The following is a 22,301-nucleotide window of genomic DNA, read 5'->3' as shown; positions in this document are numbered from 1 at the left end:
GTTCCTTGATTACCGGGAAATGTGATGGAAATATGGTGTGTGTCTTTTGCTCGTCTTTCTACCCCTACAAAGTTTGGCCAAAGCTCCACCCAATACTTTCCACTTGGATTGGCTAGGGCCCCTACTTCTCCGCTGTGGCGGGATAGGTTATAAAGAGCTCGGCGGGCTGGTATGTCATGAGAGGGGGTTCATTAATCTGGCTCCACACACTGTATCTGAAGACTCCAGTAGATGACAGAGCCTGTGTGAGATAGAATGAAGGTTACAATATTGTAAATGTAGCTCTATCAGCACAGGCAGAACCTTCCACCTAGGGCCCCCTTTGATCCTAGATAGGGGGCTGAAGAGGGGAGAAAGAGGAATACGCCACCCTGTATACTGTAGGGTCCGGCCAACTACATTTATGCTATGTTCAGTATGCAAATGTATGTTCCTCATTAGATTATACCCAGAGTCCAGTAAAGGGCTTCATCTGTAGGAACAGGGTGATCATAGGGTGGTAATAGAACAAACGTGACAATATCCTAGCCTTCATTCTATGCATTAACTAGTGCAGCACTCCATTATGGTGCTCATAGACTGAACTAATGCAGTTGGATTTTAGTCAGCTGTACTGTAGGCATTTGACTGCAGTAAATTCTACTTAGAAGAGATCCTCAGTTATTTTCATCAGTGTCAAACCTTTAAGATAAACAATTCAGCTAAATATGTGCAGTTATGTGTGATATGCAGGTAAAGTACATACTCACACACACATAAGAAACTATAGGCTACTACTTATTGAGCAAAGACAGGATGTGTGCTACAAAATATAGCCACTTCACAATGATGAAGGGGAACGCTTTCTTGCAAACAAGAACAACAACCCTTACATGCCTAAAATCCAAGGCATAAACAAAACAACTGCATACAGTGCAGTCTGTGCTATCAGCAAATCAACTAACATGGCAGAATGTCTGCAGAGCTGAACTATGAAACCCAACCAGAGGTGGTTTGACTTACCTGAGTCCTCATTACCCTCCCTTGTGTTGTCAAACCCCTCACAATCTCTTTCAGATCAAACTGCTACAGTGGTTGATGTGTATGTTTCTATGAATAAAGCACACTAATATATTTCGAAGACACATTCTATAAGACAGAGTCTAGTCTGCTGATCTGAGTCTCAGAGACAAATAAAACCTGCTGTTTTCTTGCAGAAGTGTACCACAGAGACTGACTGAATGTGAATAGGAATAGGGTTCCAGTGTGCAGCCAGTGAGCTCAGTGAGGGGCAATGTCCACCAAAGCATTTTTTCCCAGCTGAAAATGCCAGGCACTCCTTAGGAAATGCTCAGCTGAGAGTGCTTGAGAGCACTTTGGAGGCAAAGTGGTCTTGTTGTGTCTGACTGCTACTGAATATCAGTGAAGGTGCACATAAAAGTACAAGGTAGAGTACTTGCTTTGAATGAAGGCTGAAGTATGCAGGGAGACTTCATTGTTATTGTTATTGCTCAACACTACATATCAGCTGGCCTATGTTCCCCTCCTCTACTGAGATTGAATATCTGATGTAGTGGGGAGAACACTAATATACTTTAGCTTTAGCCCAAAGTTGAACATCTTTCAACTCTCTGTACTCAGAAGAAACATCAGTTGGGCTTTTTTTTTTCTGAGCGCATTTGTAGTGGATCATACAAAGCTCCCATTGCAAAGCATTAAAAAAATACACAGCCCTCAGAAAAAAAATGCTTTGGTGGACATAGCCCTATACTAATTAGTGTGGATGGTTATGCAACAACAACATTCAGCTGGCTCAGGACAGGTGTGCTATGACTTTTCTCATTTTAACTCTTTAAATTCTTTGAAATATTAAACGTTTTTCACTCTTTTTGCTCCCATTGAAATGAATGGGGAAAATTTTCAAATTATCTTAAACCCACTCCACTTTGAAAGCCTACTGCTTCCGCATACTTTCAGCTAGAGACTCCATTTAAACTTTGAACGAGTCCCAATCCCTTCATCTCATATGGTATAATTCAGCTGTTTTGTATCTTTTACAGTTTTTAAGTTTTGGCGATTTAAGTTTTCTGCTTTTTTCAGACGATTTCTGCATTTATAATGGAGTCAAATGGAGACGAAATGTTGGGGGTCAGAGAACGTGAAATCACTAACCAGCTCCTGCGCTCTGGATATCTCTGTCTTTGTTCTTTCACAAAAATTTCTCAAACAAAGTCTTCTTTTGCCCACAGTTTAAGGTCGTCATACACAATATGTATTTCCGAACGTAGGAAAACTTGTGGCGGTTGGAGAAAAGTAGGTTTGAAAGCTTACAACCCAACACAGCTGGCTCATGGGACCTCAAAAAGAAGGGAGACCCAAAAAATTCCCCATTTACTCCAATACAAATTGAAATGAGAAATATCTGGAAATTGGCTGCCGCAAACTTTTCTTTACACAATGATTTGGGATATCTAGCAGATATTGATATGGCTGCATTCGTTATGACCTCCTCTCTCTCCCCGTTGTAATATTTTGACTATTTGGTGAAAGGTTTGGCTGTAAAATGGAGGAAAGGGGCTGTGCAAAACTCTGCTTTGACATCATTACCATGTCTTACAACTCCTGAGCACACTACAACTAACTTAAGTCATTCCCAAATTGACTGTCTCATCGATAATGCTACTGGCTCACTGCGATCAGCTCTCGACACTGTTGCACCCTTCAAGAAGAAAATAATGAAACAAAGAAAATTAGCCCCATGGTTTAACCTCCAGATTCGCAAATTGAAACAAACATCGCGAAAATTTGAAAGACATTGGCGTTCGACCAAACTGGAAGAGTCCTGTTTAGTCTGGCTGGACAGTCTTAAAGTGTATAAGAAGGCCCTCTGCCATGCCAGGGCAAACTATTATTCATCACTAATTGAGGAAAACAAAAACAATCCCAGGTTTCTTTACAACACTGTAGCCAGGTTGACTCAGAGTCACAGCTCTATAGAGCCCTGTATTCCTTCGGCCCTAAGCAGTGACGACTTTATGAATTTCTTTAATAATAAAATCATAACTATTCGAGATAAAATCCATCACCTCTTACCCTCAACTGACCTGACCCTGAACTCAGATAGCCTGAATATGGCAGCAAGGCCCGAAATTTATCTAGACCATTTCTCCCCCACTGACCTTCATCAACTCTATACTTTGGTTTCTGCATCTAAGCCATCAACATGCCTGCTAGACCCCATCCCAACTAAGCTCCTTAAGGAAGTTTTACCTTTATTAGACAACTTTTTATTAGATATAATCAACGCGTCTTTATTGACAGGTTATGTACCCCAGTCTTTTAAAGTAGCTGTCATTAAACCTCTTCTAAAGAAGCCCACTCTCGATCCTGAGATTTTAGCTAACTATAGACCGATATCTAATTTCCCCTTTATTTCTAAAATCCTTGAGAGAGTGGTTGCTCATCAGCTCTGTGACTTTCTCCGAGACAACAGTTTATTCGAGGACCTTCAGTCAGGCTTTAGAGTTCATCATAGCACAGAGACGGCACTAGTAAAAATTAATAACGACTTATTTGGTCTCTGTTTTAATCCTATTAGATCTCAGTGCTGCATTTGACACCATTGACCATCAAATCTTACTGCACAGACTTGAAACCTCAATTGGCCTTAAAGGAACGTCACTAAGTCATACTTATCAGATCAATTTGTTCACATCAATGATCAACCCTCCGCACATACAAAGGTCTGCTTTGGAGTGCCACAAGGTTCGGTGCTTGGACCAATCCTTTTCACTTTATATATGCTTCCTCTAGGCAACATAATTAGAAAACATTCCTTAAATTTCCATTGTTATGCTGATGATACGCAATTATATTTATCTATGAAACCAGATGAAACTGATCAGCTATCTAGACTTCAAACATGTCTTAAGGATGTAAAAGCCTGGATGAGCCGTAATTTCCTGATGTTGAATTCAGACAAAACTGAAGTTATTGTTCTTGGCCAAAAACACCTCAGAAGCTCCTTTTCCAACAATTTAATTTCTCTAGATGACATTACCTTGGCCTCTAGCACAACTGTAAGGAACCTCGGAGTTTTATTTGACCAGGATTTATCCTTTGCCTCCCATATAAAACAAACTTCAAGGACGGCTTTCTTTCACTTGCGTAACATCGCAAAAATTAGACATATCCTGTCCCAAACAGATGCTGAAAAATTAGTACATGCATTTGTCACCTCTAGGCTGGATTACTGTAATTCCCTATTATTTGGTTGCCCCAACAAATCTCTTAGGTCTCTCCAACTGGTGCAGAACGCTGCTGCTCGTGTTTTAACTGGAAGCAAGAAAAGGGATCATATTTCTCCTGTTTTAGCTTCTCTGCACTGGCTCCCTGTGAAATCCAGGATTGAATTTAAAATCCTCCTCCTTACTTACAAAGCTCTAAATAGTCAGGCTCCGTCTTATCTGTCACAGCTCATAGTTCCTTACCAACCCTCAAGATCACTGCGCTCTGAAAACGCAGGGTTACTTGTGGTTCCCAAAATTTCCAAAAGTAGGTTAGGAACCAGAGCCTTCAGTTACCATGCTCCTCTCCTATGGAACCATCTTCCATTTTCGGTCAGGGAGGCAGATACCGTTTCAACTTTTAAGGGTAGACTTAAGACCTTCCTCTTTGATAAAGCTTATAATTAGGGCTGGCTCAGGCTGCCTGGACCAGCCCATAGTTAGGCTGACATAGGTTTAACCTGCCGGGGGACTTCCCCTGATACGCTGAGCTCCTTTCCTTCTCTCAATGCCGCCATCGGAAATCATGCATGTCTGTTAACTGCATTGCCATGTGCAAGCTTAGCTTAGCTCTGTGATAGCCATGTGGTACTCTCACTACCTGGGGCTCGCGATTACAGAGCCTGGGTCTGTTGAACTGCACTACGCTAATCCTGTTGCCTCTCGGGAGCGTTCCTGCTCCCTTGTTTCCTAGTTTCCCTGGATCCTGGCCGTAACCTTGACTGTGCCTGACCGTGGTGATAGCTGTGCTGATGCTGCGACCCTGCCTTTGGTTGTGCTCGTGCTGTGGCTGTACTGATTCTGTGCCCCCCGCTCGCCCTGATTGTGGTCTGGTCCTGGTTGCGCCGATGCTGTGATCTTGCCTTTGGACAACTCCCTTTCACATATGCATGAGACTGTTATCATCTCTCTCAACATCATCATAGAGAGCAATTACTAATTTCACACCTACCATTATTGTAATATGACATGCATCTGTTCCTATTATTGCTGTACTGCACTTCACTGATGGACTATTCAGCACAGCCACTCGTGGAGTTTGATCAGGATTGGTGTACTCCCTTGTGTGCGTCCATGAGGATTAACCACACACACACACACACACACACACACACACACACACACACACACATGTACACCCATTTCTACAATAAATGAGTGGTCATAAGAGAGAGAGAGAGAGTGTGGATTCTTTCATCTTGTCATTAAGCCATCATGTTCTAACCGGACAACCTGTGGTGATTGCAGTAATTCAGAGTCAGCTCCTAAATTCATTCACCTCCATCACAGGGGCATTTCCATCAAATTCAACTTCCTCCTTTGAGCTGACCTGAGAGGAGAGGGGAGAGGAAGGGTGCACCTGGGACATTAATTACCATGGCAACAGGCACATATATATACACAGTGCCATCCTGGTGTGTGCGTGACTTTTCATATACAAAGATGCCAGTTAGTGATGCCTGGTCCACTTGTCCACTAGTCATTAATGGTTAACCGACCCTTTATCTTGCCATCATGTGGCCCCTCAGGTGGAGGGGGCCCTTAATCGGCCCTCTCTCTCTCTTCATCTATTTGTCTGTCTTTCTGTGTCTTACTGTGATTCTTACTCTCTGTGTCTGTCCCTCTCTCTGTCTCTGTCTTTCTACCTGTCTGTCTTTCTATCTTTCTTTCTCTTTTCATGTCTTTGTCTGTCTTTGTGTGTGGCTCTCTCTCTTTCATACTCTGTCTGTCTCTCTCTGTGTCTTTCTGCCTGTTTCTGTCTTTCTCTCTCCGTTTGTCTTTTTGTCTGTCTCTGTCTTCTATCTGTCTGTCTTTCTACCTCTCTCTCTCCTTATCTATTTTTTCTGTCTCTCTGTCTTTCTTACTCTCTGTGTGTGTCTCTCTGTCTTTCAGTCTGTCTTTCTTTCTATCTTTCTGTCTCTCTTCATCTCTTTGTCTGTCTTTGTGTCTCTCTCTCTTTTTCTTACTCTGTCTGTCTCTCTCTGTGTGTCTTTCTGTCTGTTTCTGTCTTTCTCTCTCCCTGTTTGTCTTTTCATCTGTCTCTGTCTTCTATCTGTCTGTCTTTCTACCTCTCTCTCTCTCCATATCTATTTGTCTGTCTCTCTGTCTTTCAGTCTGTCTTTCTTTCTTTCTGTAAGTCTTTTTGTCTGTCTCTGTCTTTCTATCTGTCTCTCTATCTACCTTTCTCTCTCTCTTCATCTCTTTGTCATCTATGTCTCTCTGTCTTTCTTACTCTGTGTCCGTCTGCCTTTCTGCCTGTCTCTATCTTTCTCTCTACATGTTCAGCAATATATTTCTACATTTTCAGCAATACTTTTCTGAATTTTCAGCCGTGGTTTAAACCAATTTCAGCTCTAAGCATTCATACGCATGTTTTGCAGGAAATGCATTTTCTAGTTACATATTAAGACCTCATCAGCAGAGTTTGGTTTTTACTTTTCACCATGCTGTATTTACTGGCATTTGGCATGCTTGTCTTTTTTTTTTTTCAAGAATAAGAGGAGATGAAATATAGAAATATTTTTCTATGTGTTAAGTACATAGCTGGAGCAATAATGTAACTTAGTATTAAAATTCGAACCAGTGGGGGAAAAACCTACCAACACCTCTAGTTTGTTCATGACAATTAATGGTTTTAGGGGTATAACTATTTCTTGGCAATCGACAGCCTGGCATAGTGACCGATCAGAGTCTTCAACATGTTGTAACTCCAACATGATGCTGCTCTGTCAGGACCTTCTGTGTCAACCTATTATGTTTTAGGTATCCTTGTGCATCAGCTGTTTATGCTCCAGGATGCCATTACAGTGATGTCAACAAATGCATGTAGTGGGATGACGTTATGATGGGGTCACGCTAGGGGTGGGCAATATGGCAAATATATCACCACAATTTTGTAAAGGCAGGATCACGATCACAATTTTATCACAATTCTTTTTCATTTTAAAGACTATTGTGCATGTTACTGAACAGTACAACCACCCAAGTACACTGAAGACATATTCTAGGGATATTTCATATTAAATTAAGAGAAAGGTTAAAAATAAAGCGATGTGCCTGTGGCCCCAGGCCCCCAAATCATTACGTCTGCCCCTGGTAATAATGACTGTACAGTCTAATAATGAGAGTTCAGTGCGAGCGGCTGGATGAGACGCGGAGCGAGGTGCTCTAGATACTTCCATCCAAAGTCTGACAAAACCTAAAACTAACCCTAAATAGTCTTAAGAAGTCTTTGTGTGTTGGTTCATTCAGACACTTTGTTGCTGTGAGGAGAAGCACCACTCCATTTGTCTGTCTCTTTCTAACCGCGCTGCGCTGTCGGGCAATCAGCTGTTTGATCCGTGATAACGAAACGCCACTCAGTTGTCAATCAGTTGTATTCTACAGTCAGTCCTTCACTGCATTACATGAGTGTTTTGGGATGAGATTTGCTTTGGTGTCATGAGAGTGCAAGACTGACGGTGAAAGTATGTGTCACACGCCAGGAGTATGAGATTTGGCAACCTTGAAATATGTTTAAAAGCAGAACAATATACGTACAATGTTAGACACAGTCACACAGCAGAGGGCAGCTGCTTTCTCTGGAGCTGTACCCACTGATCATTAACACAACCTCTCTCTGCAGCTCTGCTTGGGCCCGGGGATGAACGTCCCCATGTGACTAGCGGAGTCTGCGCTGCCCGCGGCCGCCATCAAAGCCATTCTCCACTGGTACCAATAGTTTGTGATTGTCTTTTATCCGCGATTAACAAACAGAGAATTCTGTCATTGCAGCAGCACCCAGTTCAACACTGTAACATATTCACTTCAGTTTCATGATTTTCTTCTTCATAATGGCAGCACCACCCATTCTGACACTGTAACATGTATCAGTCAGTAACTTCAAATAACTGTAGGGCTCCAGTTTTACAGACATGGCTGTTCCTTAAACAAATTGATGAGATGATCCTCTCTCTCCTCCCCCCAAAACTGACATTAAGAGCGCAGATAGCTTGTTAGCTGTCTGTCTTGCTATTTTCACTACACTGCCATATTACACTGCTTACAGAGAATGAGGAATGACTTAACAGCACCGTCAGCGTCTGCGCCGCATGTATGAGTATAGAACTACAACAGATAGAATGTACACTGTAGCACGATACAACGATCTCTCCATTATGGCGGATCGTGGACACATTCTAATTCTTCACAATCTCACATTGTCATAAGGCACACCCCTAGGTGACACAGCCTGTTATCATGATGTCAACAAATGTAGATGTGGTGGGATGAAGCAGCACGGTCCCTACATTTACACAACTGGACTGGACTGACACAATTGTTTGGGATTAGGCATCAAAGTCACGGATAGTTAGTTTTAGGCAAAAGAGGCACATGGTAAGGTGTAAAAAAAAAAAAAAAACACACTCACGCATGCACACGGGAAGCAACCTCCAGGCTCCCATACAATAATCAGTTGAGTGTGGGACCCATCCACCTTCCCTCCCCACATGCCCACACTAAGAGCACACTCGAGCTCCTTATATTACATGGTTACCGATAGCGTTATTACCTGACACTGTCCTTTAGCGTCTTATGGTCATGCACCTGGTTTCGTCCACCCACATTGTTAAGTGTTACGGCCCGTGCGTTACATTGTGGACTAGGGCTGTCCATCTTCACTGGTCTCACAATTATCATGTCAACAATTTAATTTGATTTGATTTTACGATGCATCACAATGCATTGCATCCTAAATTTTCTATATTAATGCACATGGCTACTTCTTCATTAGTAATTACAAGTAGTCAGCTAGCTCCATTCTCCCACAATTCACTGCGACATCGCAACCATACAGCACTGGCTGCTACCAGGAAGTTAATGTAGTGTTATATAACTTACGTAATGTAAATATGAAACTCAGTCATGTGACCTTATTACATCACCTTACATGTCTCCTTTAAACCATGTATATGTCTCCATTTACTTACTTTTCTGAACTTGTGATGATATAACAGCACCGTTACCTAAGATGGTTAGTTAGAAGCCACAGATTTACAGACTTTATTTTAGCATTACAGCAGATTGAGCTGGTGCAGAGAGATAAAGGTGAGCTGTGCATAACGGTTTGTGGTGGTATGTGGGTCATTGTTCCTACTGTTAAAGCACTTTGACTTTCTCTTTTATTACTACTGCACTTTTTCCTGCTTCTCATCCATGTGGGGAAATTCTAGTATGAAAACATAAGTGACCCCAGTGTGTCACAGGAAAGTGGAGGAGTATGTGCCCTGAAGCTTGCTCATGATGGCTCCTGAAGGGGCTGTAATTGAAATGTGAGATTTGTTTGTTTTCTTGTTACTGCAGGAGGGAACCTATGCTACTGTGGCCTGCTTCTGTCTAGGTGTCAGAACATTTAATATCCTTGATAAATGTCTACATTTTACTTTAAAGCAGCAGACAAAATAGAGACAAGTGTCTGAATTATATCACATGACAGAAGGGAAAATTCATCCATTCATATTTAACATACAGACATGAGAGTGATGTCAGTCATCTAACTCACAGCAGGAAAGTGAGTAAGCCTGTTTTCCAAAAAATCAAACTGTTCCTTCGTAGATGTATGTTCACTTAAAATATTTTGGGTACTGTCATTTTATTCTTCTTGCCTGTCACAGTCCATTAAAATCACCAACATTATCATCCAGTCACTTACAATAATAAATCTTGTATCCTATTGTGTTTAGAACTTTTTATAGAAATTCATGAATTAGCAGTTATATTACTATATTAGTTATTATAGTGTTGACACCCTGCCCTCTCCTCAGTGGTTTGGAGGTCTACAGAGGATGTGAGCTCACAGTGGACGACAGGAGGCATTACTGCAGTTTCTTCACCAATATACATGAGAGACTGCTCCTACCTGCTTAAATGTGAGTGGAATAAGTGAAAAAATTTGTACGCCAGACGAACAGTCCTGAAAACCAATTTTGCCAATCAGCTTCTTACTACCAGTAGTAGGGTCTTAAATTAGCACAAAGATTTGTTTAAACAGTTTGGTATTTTTCATAAAAGATTTCTATATATGCACTTTATGTCTGTGCTCCTCTAACTGGGAAAAGGTCTAACAGGATATAGTCAAAAACCAAAACCCGATTGCAGTTGTGGGGTTGCGAGTTATCGGAATGTCCCCGGTAACCCCTAATAACGCAATAAGGCGGCTATAGCTCACAAGTTAGAGCAGTCATCTACCAATCAGAAGGTCCGTGGTTGAATCCATGGCCCCTATAGTCTAAATGTTGAAGTGTCCAACTAGCCAAGATGCTGATCCCTAAATCTCTCCAGATGGCTGTGCCATTTCTGTGTGAATGTGCCACCTGAGTGTGTTTGTATGAAAGGGGTGATGGTGCCTGTACTGAAAGGTGACCAGTTACCGCCTTGGGGATTAATGACGTAAATCCTATCCTATCATTTGAATGGTTGCTAAGAGAACCATAGAACCTTAACTGATGTTGTGTCCTTATTTAGTAAATGGAAAAAAGTTCTCAAACAGTACTTAAGTCTTGATCAAAATATTAAGACATTGTTTTTGGAGATCTGTTGCTATTCTGCAAATGATCCCAGTTTTTATAACCTGTGCATCTTTCACAACAACTCACTGTTGAAAGATGGTCTGAGCAGGAGGAAACACCAGTTCCTTGAGTGAAGCTAAGGCTCCCCCATCTGAAATAGATTAAACTTCTCTTGAGCAATACAATGAAAAGATCTCTGTGAAAATATGAATCCTCCATCTCTTTGGTCTAGTCCTGTCACTAAAATGAGGGGAGACAAATGGCAAGAGGCTGCACAGGGCTTCATAGCTGCCACAGCAGGCGGCTTAGCTCTCTCCCTCTGCTCTTGAAAGTTATCCTCCCACCTCTACAGCTCCATCTTAATCCTCTAATCAGTGAAGCCAGTTAAGAGGGACGTGCATGAGAGGAAGTCGTCTAATATGGTAAAAATCAAAGGAAGACTTTTTAGTGAGGGTAAACTGAATGACCCTTTCACTGCTCTCCTCCCCTCTTCTACAACTGAAGCCCAGTAAAGTCAGTGTAAACACAGTCGGACTCTGGGCTTTGCAGGATTGAACAGTACCCAGACACTACCTCACACAGTGAGAGAAGTGCTCTCTTTTAAACTGCTGAATTCCTCTGTATTCCTAATTAATATGCATGTCTATAAGTTAATGAATAACTCTCTAAAAACAATCTCCCTCTATCCAAAAGAACTCATTTTTCCATTCCCCCTTTCACACAGCCTTCTTTTTTTTCAGGATAGCTTGTGTCCAGCACTATTTTTGCTAAGCTCAAGAATTGGGAGATGTACAAGCACATAGTGATCTCTGCCCAAAGACAATATTTTCCTGAAAAAGGAAGGAAGTCGGAACCTTCCTGTGACAGCCCCCTGAGCACATTGTTATAGGGTTAGGGTTAGGGTTAAAGTTTAAAGTTTAAAGCGAAAAAAGAAAAAGATAAAAACAATAGAGTCAAACCCTGGTATTTGGTTAACTAAAATGTCAAGCTGCTTGGGTACTGGGAGGGTGGTAAGCAACTTCCTCTGGATCGAGGTGCTCTGGACAAGTAAACAGGGAGTGTGTGTTGATGTGTACTGGTGAACAACATGAGGGTGGAAGTTTGTATGTCTTCTTGTGCATGTGTGTGTTTGTATGCACGTCGGTGCACATGTCTATTTGTGACACATACAATGCAGAAGGAGCACACCTCTGGTATGTGGGATTTCCAGGTTCAAAATAGGCCTCACTGTGGGAGGAGGGCAAGAACAAACAGTAGACAGTGGGGGAGAAGAAGAGGGTAGAAGGGAAGGACAATTGAGTGATGAAGTAATGAGTCCTAAAACGCGGAAGTCCATAAGCCTTTTTAGCACTTCCAGTTCCCTCGTCTTAAAGTCTAGGTTTTTTGAATGGGATTTCTGTAAAATGCCTTAAATAAAGACTCATCAAAGACTCAAAACTCATTAAACCCACTTGTCCACCTTTATAGCTTTAGAGTCGCATTCTAACTTGTAGATTTATCTGTTTATATTTTTCTATCGTGCTTTAACGTGGTTTTAAAGTGTTTAGAGTTGTGACGTTTAAGTCATTCGACCGCGATGTTGTACATGCATAGCCTAACAATAGCTTTTTACTTCTGGCACTTTCATTTATGCTTCAAAACACACAAAAGTGGTGCTCATCTGTGAAGATTATCATTCTAAACAAAATGTTGCAAAAACATGCTATGCCTCTCTCCCCCTCTCTCCCCCTCCCCCTCTCTCTTTCTCTTTCCTTTTTGCCATCATCATCCTCTGCCGCTCTCCTGAGGTTTCTTTCTTTTTTTTCCCCATTACAGGGGTTCTTTTTCAGGAGTTTTTCCTCGGGTGATGTGAGGGTCTAAGGGCAGAGGGATGTCGTACCCTTTTAAAGCCCTCTGAGGCAAACCATGTTTTGTGATAATGGCTGTTTGTATAAATGATGCAGACGACAAAGTGCATTTTGTTATATCAATAGAATTTCGGCAGAAGATACAGGAGATGCAGGAGAATGCATAAAAGGGTCAAATAAAAACATCAGTATCTTTACCTACAGTTGCATATAATAAATTAAGTACATTTACTCAAACGCTGTGCTTTAGTACAATTTTAACATACTTACACTTGAGTATTTACATTTTAAACTTATACTCCACTACCTTTCAAAGGGACAAATTGTACTTTATACCCCTCTACATTTAATAAGACACTTAGTTATACAATATGCTTTTTTGATGCAGTTACAAACTGTTACTCTACCTTGTAGTGTACACAGTATCTAAAATTGACTTCACATTGATGAACTACAATGGCAAAATACTTGTATTTGTTGAAGATTTAAAAAAAGATTTCTATTCTTTTCAATTCTATATAATAGTTTAAATGAGACAATGAAGACCTCAAATGTTTTTGATGAAGCTATTTTATGGAGGAAAGACAGTTGTATAGCTTAATGAGAGGTTCTCTGATTGAGGAAGAGATCTTTCTAACATACTCTATGTGGGGAAAAAAACACTTCCAAACAAACAGCTAATGTAAGAGCAGGCTAGCCAGCACTTGGAGCACGACTAAGCAGTGTGTAAGCCGCTGTCTGAGTCACCTGTTGTCTGGCAGTGGAACGTTTCCCAGCCTTATTAAAACTAATGTAGTCCAACTTTGGCTGGAAGACGCTGAGAGTAGTGAACGATGTATATCGCTCAAAGCGATGAACAAAACAGAGCATTGCTAAAGTTAAAAGAATATAGGTAACTCACCGGCAGTGACTAGCTCCAGCAGCACAATAAGTAAACACAGTAAAAAAGCTCCCAAGAAAGAGAAAGAACGGCGCTCCCCCTCCATATTTCTGTCCTCGCGTTCACATCAATGGTAAAGTCAACGACAGTCCGGTGGAAGACTGGGATTGACACGTCCGCTGTGCTAAGCGCTCCACTCCACTTAGCAGCTGGAGACTCACTACTGAACCATACACACACACACACACATACACACACACAGACACACACACACACACACACACACACACACTGCTCTGACAGGAAACCAAAGGAGGAACGAAAGACGCCCCCCACCGCTCTCTCTCTCTCGCTCTCTCAAATTAATTCAAAACAACTAGTCTGAACAAAATTTTGAAAGCATCAAAATACAATAAAAATAATAGACATGAACATAATTTTATTCTTAATAATAATATTTTTAATTCTTCATTCTTAAGATTAAGATTGTTTATAGTCAATAAGGCAAGGGTGTTTCCTAATCGTCAGTCAGACATGTGACACACACACAGGTGCCTAGTATGTGTTAAAATGAGGGAAGCAAACTTGGAAAGGTACATAATTGGGTCTATGTATCCAAAAAACAAAAAAAGAGTGAAAATTCATATTCAATATTGAAAAACGACGTTTGAAACAAAAACAAAATAAGTCAAATGTATGTTGTTCTTTATTTTTATTTGCTTATTTTCTTATTTACCATGGTGTAATTTTGCTACAGCGCCACGCTTTGCGCATGCGCCGCCAGAAGAGTGACGCTCAGAGTTTAGGACATAACAGGGGATAAGATTTCAAAAATATGTGTGTGACTTTGAGCCAAGTGAAAGTTATAACAGGTGCACCAGTTAGACTGATGGCGTGTTTGTGCTGCACCTGCCTGTAGCTTCTACGCACAGCATGGAGCAGGCATGCTGTGCGTAGAAAGTGAAAAAAGTAAAGGATACTTCATTCACTTTCCAGTTTAGGCCTGCTCCATGGTAACAAATGCAGCACTCAACCAAAAAAGTGAAAAGAGGATGGCAGCGTGTCTTGTGTATCGCATTAAAAGACAGTTGTGGATTTTTGAAGGGGGGCTGTATGAGATAGGGGAGACCGGGGCATATTGTCACACTTTTTACACTCATATATATATATATATATATATATATATATATATATATCTTGGAATCAAATCATATATAAAAAAAAATATGTACCAGATGAAAGACCAAAGTCTCAGGTATATATTTTGTATTCATGTCATTTTCATATCTTGTGTCAGTGCAGAGTTATAAGCAATCTAATGGAGATTGTCACCATGTGACAAGTTGCCCCACCAATGGCTAAGTTGTCACACTATGTGGGGTAAGATGTCACACTGGATTTTGCAACCAATAAAATAAGGACAAAATTATTGTTGTTGTTATTTTTTTTAATTGAAAGTGAATAAATGACAATAATTCACTTTTATTACTCATGAAATAACATGAAACATGAAATAACATGAAATATTATGCAACATGCATTACGAAACTGACACTTAAACTGGTCCTGGAACAAAAGAAAATCTCACTAGTCAGACTCCTCATCTGAGTTGCAGTTTTGGCATAGCTTATGTAGATTGAATTGCCAGGAGCACATGCATCTTATGAAATAACATGAAATAAAATGAAATATTATGAAACATGCATTATGAAACTGTCACTTAAACTGGTCCTGGGACAAAAGAAAACCTCAAACAAAACCTGAGCTCACTAGTCAGACTCCTCATCTGAGTTGCAGTTTTGGCATATGTAGACTGAATTGCCAGGGGTGCATTCTTCATGTGCCCATCCTTTGCATATCATGCACTGCACCCATGTTTCTCCTGGGCGGCTGTTTCCAAATGGCTCTGTGCAGACCAGGCACAGGGACTCATCTTCTTCCGATGAGTCATCTGGAGTTTTTCTTTTTGTATATGCCCTCAGTTTCTTCCCTGTGCTTTGCTTCTTTGGCATTTTAGATTTGGTTTCCTTGCCTTTCTTTTTGAACAGTCTTTTCTTCCCTTGTGCCTGCCTTTCAGCTTCAAGTGCCTCCTTCACAGGTGTCAGTGAGAATAGAAGTTTTTCTCTTCTTTTTCTGCTGGGTAACTTTTTTTCTTGGACCAGCTTTTGGGGTAAGGCCTAATATCCTCTGGAGTAAATATGTTGGTGGAGGAGGCTGGGTTACTAGGGCCTGGAATAGCTTCTTGGTTGGTGCCTGGGCCTGGAGCAGCTGGGCCAGTGCTGGGTCCAGGAATGGCTGGGTTGGTGCTGGATGGGTCAGTGCTGGGGCCTGGAATGGCTGGGTTGGTGCTGGATGGGTCAGTGCTGGGGCCTGGAATGGCTGGGTTGGTGCTGGATGGGTCAGTGCTGGGGCCTGGAGAAGATGGTTCAGTTTCGGAGCCTGGAATGGCTGGGTTAGTGCTTGGGCTTGGTAGAGCTGCTGGGTCCTGGTAGGGGCGATCTGAGACGTAAGATGGCGCAAATTCTGTCTCCAAGAACACATCCCTGTTGTAAGTCTGAATCCCTGTTGCCCGAAAGCCGGCCTGAATATTAAGTGGGGTTGCAGCTAGGGGATAAGCAGTTGCTACAATCCCAGGGATGTCATAGATGCTGAGTGTTTTCCCTGGGTTGTTCCTCATCCAGGAATCAGAGACAGAGTTTACATGCTTTTTAAATGGCCCGTAAACACTTCTGTCTAAAGGCTGCAGCCTGTGTGAGCAGTGGGGTGGGAAGGACAACATGATGATGCCATTTTCTTTGGCAAAATTCAGCCCATCAATAGAGAGATGTGAGCAGTGGTTATCCAGAAGGAGTAAGCAGGGCTTCTCCTTTGAGCACTTGGCATGTTCCACAAAATGCTTGAGGAAATCAACAAAGTGTGGTTCTTTCATCCACCCTGTGGGATTTGCTCCTCCTTTTTAAACCATTCTTTTTCTGTAAAAATAAAGTAGAATTTTCATTAGGATGTGTTGATTTAAATTATTTTTGAATGTTATTATTCTGGGGTAAGTTGTCACATGTGACAACTTACCCCCAAATGACTGTGACAAGTTGCCCAAACGACCATGTTTGCTAATGCTAGCTCTATCTTAAAGTTAGGTTAAATCAGAACAATGACTGAGGTATGACTGGATGCCTTAATATCTACTTTAACAAGTCCACATGTATAACTGCTAGGATTTCTATCTGAATGAAGCTTATTTCAAAAAATATAGAGTTAATATGTTTTACTTTGGGGAGTGGAAAATGGTTAATTGGTGCTCATCTCAACTTACAATGTGTTGTCCTCTTCTCACTCAGTCCATGAGACCTGACCATGCAAAGGAAGAAAACTAGTACTCCACTTTTTAGTTGCGCCCTCTGGTGGAGAAGATAATTGCAGTGTGACAACTTACCCGTGTGACAACTAGCTCCGGTCTCCCCTACTTATGTATAGTTAGTGTATCACGTCCAGCAGCTGGTGGTCGGTGTGCACACAGTTTGAAAAAAACACTTTGTTACCATGGATACTTTCACTTTCACTTTCCAGCTTAGGCCTGCTCCATATGAGGCATAAAAGTTACACCCTGTCTAACTGGTGCACTGGTCACAACTGCAGCCACAGCAGAATAAAAGCATGAGAAACAAGAAAATAAATAAACAAAGATTAAGAGCGTAAATTTGACTTATTTTGTTTTGTTTCGTTATTTATTTGACTTTTCCTTTTGATAAGATAATGAGAAAACAAAATTCTTGCTCATTTTTTGTTTTGTTTTGTTTTTACGTTTTACAGATGGAGTTGAATAATTGAATGAACAGATGATAGACAGACCCATATGCTCTTGCTACAAATGCAACTAACGCAATTTCCATAGATGGTAGGTCTTGTTTTCACAAGTCTAAAATGATGTCAGAATATGGTTCCAATTAGAGCTATGACAAGAAGTTCAATCCTGCTCTCACTAACTCAACTACAGATTACCTGTCAACCAGCTACTACTGGCCTTGCAGAAGAGAAGTGACCATCCAATCCAAGCCTTTCACCTTTCTAAATGTTGATTCTCTAGCGAAAATTGTTTTTTTTTTTTTTTTTTTTTTTAACTTTATCAATTATTTTTTAAGTCCAAATTTTGAACATTTAGTGCTTCTAAGTATTTACCTCTTTTGCAGGCTCTGACTCTGAAACCTCTGTGGTAGACCTGGCCATGACTTCAGAGCTGGATACATTTCTGCCAGTAAGGAGCCCCAATTCTCTTCGAGTGGAGAGGTCATTTTCACTTGATGAAAGTGATATGGTATCCATGAGGGAAGATGGTGTTGAATGATCTAAAGGAGAAAAATCTTAACAAAAAACACAATTCTATTCAGTACAAAGGTAACCTACTGCAATTAGCAAACTGATATGAACCTGTCTTTTACATGGAGAGTTTCTTTGTTCATCTACTTTGTTACAGTTGTCACAGTGAGGGACATAATGGGATCTCACCTTGACAACATTCATGTAGCAAAAAACTAAGTGCATTGTTTACAAATGACTTCACAATGAAACTAGGGCTGCACAGTTAATTGAAATCACAATATGGCCTACTGCAATTTTTAAAGGAGAAATGTGTGATAATATATATTTTAATTCATATGTTGTGGTGCTGCAAAGTTTTCCAGGCCTGCACATCTAATCTACAGGTTTAAAAAAAAGGTATAGATCCCTGCAAAAATCACACAATAACCTTTATTTGTTTTTTTTAATGAAAATGAGAAAACATTACACAAATTACACAATAATCTGCCCCACTAATGTCAAAAATCATATTACAATATCGGCAATCATATAATCGCAATTAGATATTTTTTTCAAAATCATGTAGTCCGAGGTGAAACTTACCTTCATCTGATATGTTGTCGCGTACTGTCAGGCATAAGTCAGGATTGGCCCTTATCAGTTCGAGAAGGATGTCTTCCTCCACTGCTGTGTCGGTTTAATCAAAAATGTCAAGTTCAGCTGCACTGGGAAGCCCAAACTTATTTTTTGATTACAGGAAGATAAGCATGCATCAAAACTGTATTAAGCACACATTGCTGTTACTTGTTAAGTGCAGTATTATGATAGCATTTTGGTCATACCAACAGTTTACAAGACACACTACCTTTTATACTCAAGTTGAACACTTAACCTGGCACCAGCCCTGAATTCAGCTGTTCATGAATTTCTGCAATTGCAAACAGACTGTTTTCAAAACGAAAAACAACTTTCAATATTAGGAAACATTTTTAATTTTAATCAAGACAACCATGGGGAGCAAAAGAACAGTCTTACAAAGTAACAGCAAAGGGTAGCATACACATTTTAAGAAGGAAAGCACCACTCCTACAACAGCGTATTACATTCCTAACATTTAATTATACTGCATGGCACTGAAGGAAAGCTTTCTTCACATAATTATGCCATATAAAATGTGTGCGTGTGTGTGTGTGTTTGTGTGTTGGAGCAGCTATACATTTAGATACACAACATTGGAAATCACCTTGACCGATGAATTCAAAATTGGTAAAACCTGATTGTAATCTAATGTACTTCTTGGTAGTCTTGTACTTCACCTTCAGCAACATGATGACATCCTGCAGTAACTGCACGCAATGGGGGAAACTTTAAAATTTCAAAGTTACAAAGAGTAATTAACTGAATTTCAGCCAAGGGGAAATAAAATGCTGTCAAAAAAAATAAACAATAAAGAAATAAAATAACGTTGTTGTTCTTGACATTTAAATTTTACACTAATTTCTCTCCTCCCTGGGTGGGGTGGGGTGGGGTGGGGCGTGGGCGTGATATTGCCAATAGAAGATGGCATCGTTCATAATAACATACAGCTTCAAAAATACTCAGCCATAAATTTAAGTATATCTACTACCATCTACCTGAAGCTACATGCAGATTTTAAAATCTTAAAATTATCATTAAACCAAGGACACATCTCCAGGTAGCTTAACTATTTAAATTCTATCTAAATTACATTGAAACACATTACACTTGATGTACTACTTGAGAAAAATGTGCCCCTTCACTGACTACCATTTAAAACTGCATCACATATTTAGCACATTAACTTAACTGCTAAACTAAACTAATAGCGTTAGCCAGGACATTTCAGTCGTGTCACACGCCACTCTACGTTAACACATAATTTTTTTTATCGCTTAACACCCTGCACAAGAAAATGTATTTGGTTCTTACCTTTTAAAATCATATATTTCAGAAAGTCTAGTGTTCATGAAACTTTCTCTGTCGACACCGTCTCTGTGAGCACAAGTAAAAAGGGAGGGACGTCGAAACCGGATGTGGAATTAACTCTATAACACACAAGGTTGTACCTGTATTGATGGATGACAATTTTGGGGGGGTCAAGTTTCCTTCTTTCGTATTTTGGGGGAGACGTGACCCCCGGCCCCCTGTGAAGATTATGTGCATATTATAAAGGAATAATACACAAAAATGTATTAACACCTACACTCAAAAAACTGATCCAAGCCCTTCTTTGATGTAACACATTAAATTGTTGTTTGATTTGCTGAAACAAATCTATTAAATACTAAATATATGTACATTTAATAGTGGTAACGTAATAGTTTCACCTTGACATTCATGAACTGGAAACAAATGTGTTTCATTTGAATTGGGACTGCCCATTGCGCATGTGCAATGCAACGCGCTCTCACCCTCTGTTCCTCCTGGTCTCTACTTGCTTCTTCACCGACAACTTCTTCCGACGGTGCTGCGGGGTTATACTTTACAGAGACACGGAAAGCTGCTGTAATCCCACTCCTTGGTGAGTACGCAGTTTTGTAATATTTTAAAAAGCTTGCTGTGAAAAGACCGTGAAGTGAGACGAATTTTACCGTCAGTGAAGCCGGACATTGCAGGCTAGCTAGCTAAGCTACATGAGGGAGAGTGACGTTTGACTAAGTGTCAGTGGTTACTCTGACTAGTGTTATAACCACACAATGTTTATTGGAAAAGTGTACATAAACATGAATTATGAGGTTTTACAACTAATGAGTCTGTTTTAGCAGACCCCCTCTCCCCTCCCCCACTCACGGTCACTCAGACACACACACACACTCGCGGATTCAGTCCTGACACTGTTTATTTAGACATTAGAGGCCGTTTGCTGCTTATAAAAGACCAATCACTCGGTGCAAACTTACTTGGTGATGATAACACCTGTGGCAAGTTTAACGAACAGTTGGTGCTGCTTGAGATGTTGGGTTAAATATCTGAACAGGTCTGACAGTTTTGAACACGTGATTCCGCATATTAATTAGCCATGTGCTTCTGTTTGTTTGAGAGATGATTGAAGATTCAGTCTGATTGATGAACAGATGAAGAAAGAGACATTTGCATCAGAAGAGATACATTTCATTACATTAATTTCAGAGAAATTAGAATGATTTTATAAACATAGGTGGGCTCTGTCTTTTAATTGAGCAAACAGAGGCTGCTGTAGAGCAAATAAGGAGTATTTGGTATGCTTTCATGACCATGATTAAATCTGTAGCTGTAAATTCTTTCCTTGTCCTTTCCAAATGTCCCCCTCCACTCAAAAATTAGAGTGTCTATTCCTAAAATGTCTGCCCTTGAATACACTCACTTATAGCTGTACAAAGTTTGTCACTATAGAGGTGTTTTGACTTACTTTGACTCTACTGAACGAAAAGATATCTTTCTCTAAAATCTGAGATTCAAAGGTACACAGAGCAAGCTAGATTCTGTATGTAACACATGAAAGCCTATGGCTGGCTAATACACAGTGTCAGCAAATGAAACCATGAACCTCAAGGGTGTAACACATGAAAACAGTGGATTTGTCAGTACAGAATAGGAGTGTCCAGAATTTCAAGATTTTTGTTTGTTTGTTTTTTACATTTTATGTGGGAAAATAATATTAAACTTGGCAAGTGCTCTCATGAAATGTGGTCTGCTTGGTGAAATTATGAGTATCCCATCACTTGCAGTGAATATATTTGTCTCCTCTTTTGCAGTTTCATCAACAGTACCAAGGTACTGGAGGCAACCTCTCAGTGATTGTAAGTAATAGACTGCCTACTTAATACTGGTATATGATCTGTGCCATTGTCACATGTTCAGTTTTAATTGTACTAATTGTCTTTATTCTCCTTTTCAGGATAATGAATGTGGAAGTGCAAAGAATGCAGTCTAGAACTAACTAGCAGGTATCTGTTGCTGCAGCATTTCAGGCAGACACATGGGCATTTTAGGGGCAGTTATCGCTTTCCATGTCCATACACAGATTGCCCTTGTACGTTTAATACATGGAGTAAGCTATTAAATCACACATACAAAAGTCATGCTAAACAGACAACTCCAAAGCCATTAGAAGTATCTACATTCCAGTGTCATGTGTGTTCTTGTAGAGAACTAGCAACAGAAAGATTTTTTTTCGACACCTAAATGGACATCTCAGGCATAATGAAACAGTTCCATGTGTGTTTTTAGGCTGTACATTTAAAACCAACATTTACAGTACATTTAACACACACAAAAACAGGAAACACAACCAACATTCATTAAAAGACTTCCAAGCAAATGTAGTCTGTACAAGCACTAATTTACATCAGTTAGATAATTCTGCAGATGGGCTAACAGAGTCCATAGACACAGATCATGAATACGAAACACTACGTTGTTATGATCCTGCAGAGTTACAGCCGCCAAATTTTATTGAAGAGAA

The 22,301-nt window shown here is 40.4% G+C and overlaps 1 protein-coding gene across 2 annotated transcripts in view; it reads right to left on the bottom strand.

The window, feature by feature from the left end:
• Nucleotides 1-13,723, bottom strand: part of LOC121945114 (TGF-beta receptor type-2-like) — a 107,927-nt gene extending 94,204 nt beyond the window's left edge. For both annotated transcript variants that reach the window (XR_006105943.1, XM_042489139.1), the window contains exon 1: nucleotides 13,562-13,723. Coding sequence is in view for 1 of the 2 variants with exons in the window: in XM_042489139.1 (XP_042345073.1) it covers nucleotides 13,562-13,646 (85 nt within the window). In the remaining variant the exon portion in view is untranslated. The remainder of the gene's footprint in view (nucleotides 1-13,561) is intronic.
• Between the last annotated feature and the right edge of the window lie 8,578 nt (nucleotides 13,724-22,301).

Source organism: Plectropomus leopardus, chromosome 7 (assembly GCF_008729295.1).
Source record: "Plectropomus leopardus isolate mb chromosome 7, YSFRI_Pleo_2.0, whole genome shotgun sequence".
NCBI classification, from domain to species: domain Eukaryota; kingdom Metazoa; phylum Chordata; class Actinopteri; order Perciformes; family Serranidae; genus Plectropomus; species Plectropomus leopardus.
The sequence above is the reverse complement of the archived record's forward strand: the minus strand, read 5'-3'. Positions and strand labels throughout refer to the sequence as shown.